General features: G+C 46.2%; 1 protein-coding gene across 1 annotated transcript; it reads left to right on the forward strand.

The window, feature by feature from the left end:
• Nucleotides 1-486: 486 nt before the first annotated feature.
• On the forward strand, nt 487-7175 carry LOC130125402 (melanin-concentrating hormone receptor 1). The gene is made up of 2 exons (XM_056294971.1): nt 487-890; nt 6536-7175. Exons 1-2 carry the CDS (start codon nt 487-489, stop codon nt 7173-7175), a joined length of 1044 nt encoding a protein of 347 aa, XP_056150946.1.
• The last annotated feature ends 283 nt before the right edge of the window (nt 7176-7458 follow it).

The raw sequence follows: 7458 nt of genomic DNA on the forward strand, positions 1-7458 counted from the left end.
AACAAGTGTTATAAGATAAATAAACGAACACAATCTTGGTTCTAAATGTTGAAAAAAAAAGATGCAGATGCAAAAGATTTCCAGTATCATGTCTAGCAGCAGTCTGCCTCAACTTCATCTTGGAGCATCAAGAGTGAAATGGAAGCCTCATCCCGGGGGAGAGGAGGGGGGGCTCTCCCCCTCCCTGGCGTGTACTTGACGCAGAGTTGATTTGTAACACGCAGATAATAAATGTGTCCCGATGCGCCGTTTTATTTTTGCGGCGAATCCGACGTAACGCAGCATTCTCGTCCCCCCGACCCACTCCCCTCATCCGCGGTGGCCCAACTCCAAAGAAGAGGGCTCGTTTTGCTTTTGACCACCGGATTGCTGCAGAAGTTTGGAGACGACGTTATTTTTTAATTTTATTTTATTTGTCCCACCCCCCCCAGTTTGTTCGCCTTCGGGCTGATTTTTTAGCCCGGGCGCTCTCAATTACGGCGGAAGATGAACGACACAACCAACATCTTCTGCGAAAACGGCGAAGCCAATAGGTCGGGGGAGCAGACGTGTTTAAACGCAACGTCACCTTACAGCCACATGGACGTCGCCACCTTCATGCACGTGCTCCCGTCGGTTTACGGCATTCTGTGCTTCGTGGGAGTCATAGCCAATGGGCTGGTTATCTACGCTGTGGCCGCATGCAAAAAGAAAATGGTATCGGACGTCTATGTGCTGAACCTGGCGATCGCAGACACGCTGTTCCTGCTTGTGATGCCCTTCAACATCCACCAGCTTGTCAGAGACAGGCAGTGGGTCTTCGGAAACTTCATGTGCAAGGCGGTCGTGGTGGTGGATGTCAGCAACCAGTTCACAACAGTGGGAGTTGTCACTGTCTTGTGCATTGACAGGTAAGGTGTTCACCTGTCTCTGTTGGCGTCCACAAAATCAGTTCTCACATTAGAAGCGGAAGTGGTGCCTTTTGGACCATCACAGAGGCCAGCCTATTAGTAGAAAAAGGTTTATCCCAAACGCTAAAGGAAGAGAAAAATAAAAAATCACTTGGCCACGTGTGGTAATTAATTCATCATTTAACATCTCTAAAATATGGAGAAGCCAGTCTGCGGGGATGTTTTGTCAACCGAGGACTCTTGAAATAGGCCATAGCCTCCCTGATGGCGAATGTGTGTCTTGTGATAATTTTGTCTCACTTTTCGAACATCTCTCTCTCTCTCTCTCTCTCTCTCTCTCTCTCTCTCTCTCTCTCTCTCTCTCTCTCTCTCTCTCTCTCTCTCTCTCTCTCTCTCTCTCTCTCTCCTCTCTCTCTCTCTCTCTCTCTCTCTTCTTTTTTAAATCATAGTTTAGGTTCCACTCAAAACCTCAAAACAACCAAAAAAATAATAAAATGGTTTGGCATTCCAATCTGACGACTTGTTGTTTGGAATGGATGAAGTTGGGTAATTATTGATTCATCAAACCAGAACCGATGTGCTGAATCTAAGGACAAAGTTTAGAACCTGAACACCATACATTCGGTTTACTTGTTGGGGGCCGGTGCTGCTCTTGCTCAACACGGGTCGTAACAGAACCAAAAAACACAATGGTCTGTCGTGTCCCAGGATCTCCACACCACCTGAATACCAGTCAGAGGTGTTGTTTGATTGCAGCCCCATTGAACTTAGATGTATGTTGGTAATAACACGCACACTGTGCACTATCACCGTGCATGTATGCTCATGCCAAAAAGGTCTATTTACGTGACAAATAATTCAACGCAGCAGGTTATTACGGATAAATCCAGTGGGAGGCGTTCAGCAGATTATTAAATCTGTTCTTTTTAGTTCCAAAATGATTTACACTCTATCACTTGTTCTTTTTTTAAAGGGGAAAATAAAAATGACAAAATGGAAACCATAAAGAGATAAAGTCCAGTGCAGAAAATGTTGAAATAGTAAATTCTTACAATTTCTGGCCTGGTGCCCGCTATGTTGCCCCATAATGCAAATACAAGTTGTGCATGCACATACTGAGTGGGGATGTTGACTTTGTCTCCGAAAAAGATTAATTCAGCACTTGATCCCAGATGTGCTTAAACACAGACGGTTGTGGTCATAAACCTTAGTTCAAATGTGATGCTGTAAGATGAAATAAAAAGTGCAACGAAAGGAAATCTCTAAAGGGCGGCACTATCGTTTTTGTTTGATTGATTGATATTTTGCATTTTAAGCCTCTCTATATGTCAGAAGCACAACGCCGAGCCTGGATTAAATATATCAAGTGTTGGTAAACTGTTGACCCAGTTCAGTCTGGGAGATTCTTAATGGGTAACCTTAATGACACCCATTCTCCTCCACCACATTCTCCTTTAATATCCAACCGTCTTGCTATGGAAGCACTCAGCCGACTTCAACAGTGTAAGAAGAAAATAGAAGAGAGACCCAAAGTTTTTGTTCATGCATCTTTAAGTTCAACATGTTTTTCAGCGTGCAGCCTGTATTAAGGTTGTTGTTTGTGACTGGAATCTATTTGCTCTGCTGTTGCTGACGCCCCTCCATACTTGTTTTGTCTGATACCACCGAGCTTCAGCAAGCAGAGCCTCCTCAGAAAAGATAACAGGAAGGAATTAATAACCCCCATAGTTGGTTAAAACGTCACTTTTTTCAACCTACTAATATCCTCTGCAAATCTGAACGAGCACATGCACACACACACACACATGCACACAGACATTTCATTTTAACGTCATACATACACCAGGAATAGAAGTAGGCCTGGTTAACTATATCACATGATCCCTCTATGTTTTGCACTAACTTGTACTTAAAACAATGACAGTAGATGTGTTCAGTCTCCATCATGTCTGAGCAAATGGACCCAAGGCAGCATATCACTATGGCAGATCTGACATTGATTCTCCACTCATGCGTTCAACCGTCATAGTATACTTTAAAAATGATGACTGATCTACTCATGGTGATCGAAAGGATAAACCGTAGACTTGTCCACCAAGTGAAACTTAGATCACTTGGAATATAGCAGGATGCCCCGCTGAAAATCTCTGCTGGGATGGAGTCATCATATGGGATTTAATACATACACGCCTGTTCATCACAAGATTTGTATGATGTGATTAGCAAAGACAGACAAGTACGACAAGAAAAAAACGTCAAATGCACATTTACGCCTGTGAACATGCACACACAGACAAGTAACGTGTAAATTCAGCCGGCAACAGAAGTTTCCCAATGGATCCATGAATACTGTTTGTTTAAATAAAAAATAAAGCTGTCAACCTGATCGCATATGAAGATAACCACTTATCCATTTATCAGGAAAAAGAAGCGTTATATTGGCCCCTCGACTCGTAAACATGCTGGAGTCGGCACATCTATAAGGAACGCTTTCACTCTAACTTTTGTTGGTTTCTGGTTTGATTTGATCACACAGCGGATGTAAAAACAACTATCCAGAAGATCTGGGTCAATTATTCAAGTATAAAAGCTCACAATAGATAACTGTTTCTCCTTCATCTCTACAATTTCATAAACATGGACATGTGCTTATGATGGAGACATATACCTCGTGGCAGCTCTGTTTGGAATGATTCCTGGGTTATTCGCTGTGGCCAACGCTTGTGTTAATGTTGTAGGTCAGATAAAAGCACTAACCACTCCAGTGGTGAGCGCTGTTGTTTCACAGCAAGAAGGTCCTCGAACCCCAGGCCGTCTCAGGTGCTTTCTGTGTGGAGTTTGCATGTTCTCCCCATGTCTATGTGGGTTTCTTCCAGGTGCTCCGGTTTCCTCCCACCATCAAAAAGACATGCATGTTAGGGTTAATACTCCTGCCTGTGCCCCTGAACAAGGCAATGGAAAGAAGAACTGGAGTTGGTCCCTGGGCGCTTCAGCTGCCCACTGCTCCTATACGATAGGATGGGTTAAATGTAGAGAACAAATTTCGTTGTATGTATGTCCATCCATCCATTGTCTTAACCGCTTATCCTGCTCTCAGGGTCGCGGGGATGCTGGAGCCTATTCCAGCAGTCATTGGGTGGCAGGCAGGGAGACACCCTGGACAGGCCACCAGACCATCACAGGGCCGACGCCGACACACACACACACACACACACACAAACACACACACCCATTCATTCCTAGGGACAATTTAGTACAGCCTATTCACCTGACCTACATGTCTTTGGACTGTGGGAGGAAACCGGAGCCCCCGGAGGAAACCCACGCACACACGGGGAGAACATGCAAACTCCACACAGAGGACGACCCGGGATGACCCACCAAGGTTGGACAACCCTGGGGCTCAAACCCAGGACCTTCTTGCTCTGAGGCGATTACGCTAACCACTGCGCCACCGTGTCGCCCCTGTAGGTATGTACAATGACAAATAATAAAGTGTCTTCTTCTGTCTTCTTGAAAAGAGAGCCTGGCCAAAGTAGACACAGATGAGGAGTACCTCCCACACGGCTGTCCAACATGCACTGATCTTACCTGGATAGCAGTGCCAGCCCAGACCCTCATAGTGTTTCAGGCACCATTTTACAATGATAGCGTGGAAGAATTTTATTGTGCAACCACTAATCTAGCTTCTGCTATTGTTTGACAGCTGTCCATCTTCTGTTTCAAGAACACATTTCTATGTATTACACTCAGTATTTTTCTAGTGTCCCTTCCTCTTTAGAAACTAATTCAAAATCGCTCCTCTAAGGGGAGAGATGCTAACAGACATGTTAAAATATCAATGTATATGGGGCGTCCGGGTAGCATAGTGGTCTAGTCCGTTGCCTTCCAACATGGGGATCGCCAGTTTGAATCCCCGTGTTACCTCCACCTCGGTCGGGTGTCCCTACAGACACAACTGGCCATGTCTGCGGGTGGGAAGCCGGATGTGGGTATGTGTCCTGGGCGCTGCACTAGTGCCTCCTCTGGTCGGTCGGGGCGCCTGTTCGGGGGGGAGGGGGAACTGGGAGGAACAGCATGATCCTCCCATGCGCTACATCCCCCTGATGAAACTCCTCACTGTCAGGTGAAAAGAAGCGGCTGGCGACTCCACATGTATCGGAGGAGGCATGTGGTGGTCTGCAGCCCTCCCCGGATCAGCAGAGGGGGTGGAGCAGTGACTGGGAAGGCTTGGAAAATAGGGTAACTGACCAAGTACAATTTGGGAGAAAAGGAGGGGGGGGGGGAAGCCACACACAAAAAAAAAATCAATGTATGCACATTTCCTCTGTGGAGAGATTGTTATATAATTCATGCTGTGTGACACTTTCCCTGGCCGTGCTTTTTTAATAAAAACCAACGAATGATATCTGAGTTGTCAAAAGACTTTATTACTTCAGCGGACAGTGCGCCGTGTTTTGATAACAGCAACACAATGGAAAACTTCTGTAGCGCGGTGTTTCTAAAGTCTGCGTTCAGATTAGGCCTGATCCAAGTACGTTGTCGTGATCCTAAACAAGATTTAAGCACGTCTTACTAGGGTGGTGGGCTGAAAGGCTTTGGCTGCAGTAGCCAGTGCACTATAGTATTATACTGCAGTAGCATGTACATAGAAATGCTAGAGTTGTCATGTCTCCCACATGTCAACTCTTAAGAAGTATAATTATATAACTGTATATCTACCACCAGATACTGCTCTGCTTGAAAAATGCCCCCCGTTATCATACTCTGCTGCTCTTTTGAATGGCACATTTTTATTCTAAAAAGGGTTAATAATCGTTGTGTTGAGCATGAGATAAACGCCACTTGGTTTTGTTATGTCTTGTCTAGTTTTGGTTTGTGAGCTTGCCAAGAAGCAAGATTATCTCTCCCAGCCATTCCAGTGGTCCCTATTGCAGTTTCAGTGAAGTTATCATTATTAATGTTGTTCAACGCTGAACAACCCCCCCCCCCCCATCTAAAAAGAAGCTGCTGGATTGCTCAGTAGCTAAGAACGCCAGCTTTTTCAAACCCCGTTTGGGACAAGTCTCCAGAAAGAGTTTGTGGTTTAGACTCCTAATGTTGGGCAAGTCAACTACCTCTCAGATGTACATTGCTTTTAGGGCATCCAGGTGGTGTGGCGGTCTATTCCGTTGCCTACCAACACGGGGATTGCTGGTTCGATCCCCATGTTAGCTCCAGCTTGGTCGGGCGTCCAGACACAATTGGCTGTGTCTGCAGGTGGGAAGCTGGGTGTGGGTATGTGTCCTGGTCACTGCACTAGTGCCTCCTCTGGTCGGTCGGGGCACCTGTTCGGGGGTGGGGGGGACTGGGCGGGGGGTGGAAGCATGGTTCTCCCACGTGCTACATCCCCCTAGCAAAACTTCTTACTGTCAGGTGAAAAGAAGAGGCTGGCGACTCCACATGTATCGGAGGTGGGTGGCATGTGGTAGTCTGCAGCCCTCCTCGGGTCGGCAGAGGGGGTGGAGCAGTGACTGGGATAATTGGGGTAATTGGCCAGATACAATTGGGGAGAAAAGGGGGAGGGGGGAGATGTATAATGCTTTGAATAAAAGTGTTTACTAAATGAAATTGTAAAAAAGGTGCTTATGATGTCTACTATCTAGGTACATAGCTATTGTCCACCCTACCTCAGAGAAGAGGACCATCCAGTGGACTGTCATCATCAACATACTGGTATGGCTGGGAAGCTTCCTCCTTACCGTGCCTGTCATGATATACACCAAGGTTGAGCGCAAACGACAGCTGGAGATATGCATGATGTTCCTGGATGGGCCTGGGGACATGTACTGGTACACCCTCTACCAGTCCATCCTGGGCTTCATCATCCCCCTCATCATCATTAGCACCTTTTACTCACTCACCCTCTTCCATGTTTTCCGCTCCATCCGTCGAGTGAAGCGAAAGCAGTCCCTCTGGGCCAAGAGGGCCACCAAAACCGTTGTGATGGTTATTGTGCTGTTCCTGATCTGCTGGTCCCCATATCATGTAATTCAGGTGATAAACCTGAGCAACAACACCCCGACCAACACCTTCGTCTATGCCTACAACATCAGTATCTGCCTCAGCTACTCCCATAGCTGCATCAACCCTCTCATGTTGCTAATCTTTGCCCAGAATTACCGTGAACGTCTTTGTCGCCGTAACGTACTCCACAACTCCCAGCACTCATCCAAAAGTACTGTGGTTAAACCCGACGGCTCCAGTATGGCCACTGACCCCAACTACCGCTGCACCGTCATCTAAAGGAACCATTATGGTGTAAATATATGTTGATTTGTTGCTGTTGCTCGAAAAGGTACATCGCTTAACTAAATTGTTTAGGGGGGTTCTGGTGGTATGGCAGTCTATTCCGTTGCCTACCAACACGGGGATCGCGGGTTCGAAGGGTTAATAATCGTTGTGTTGAGCATGAGATAAACGCCACTTGGTTTTGTTATGTCTTGTCTAGTTTTGGTTTGTGAGCTTGCCAAGAAGCAAGATTATCTCTCTCAGCCATTCCAGTGGTCCCTATTGCAGTTTCAGTGAA

Source organism: Lampris incognitus, chromosome 1 (assembly GCF_029633865.1).
Source record: "Lampris incognitus isolate fLamInc1 chromosome 1, fLamInc1.hap2, whole genome shotgun sequence".
Taxonomy (NCBI): Eukaryota; Metazoa; Chordata; class Actinopteri; order Lampriformes; family Lampridae; genus Lampris; species Lampris incognitus.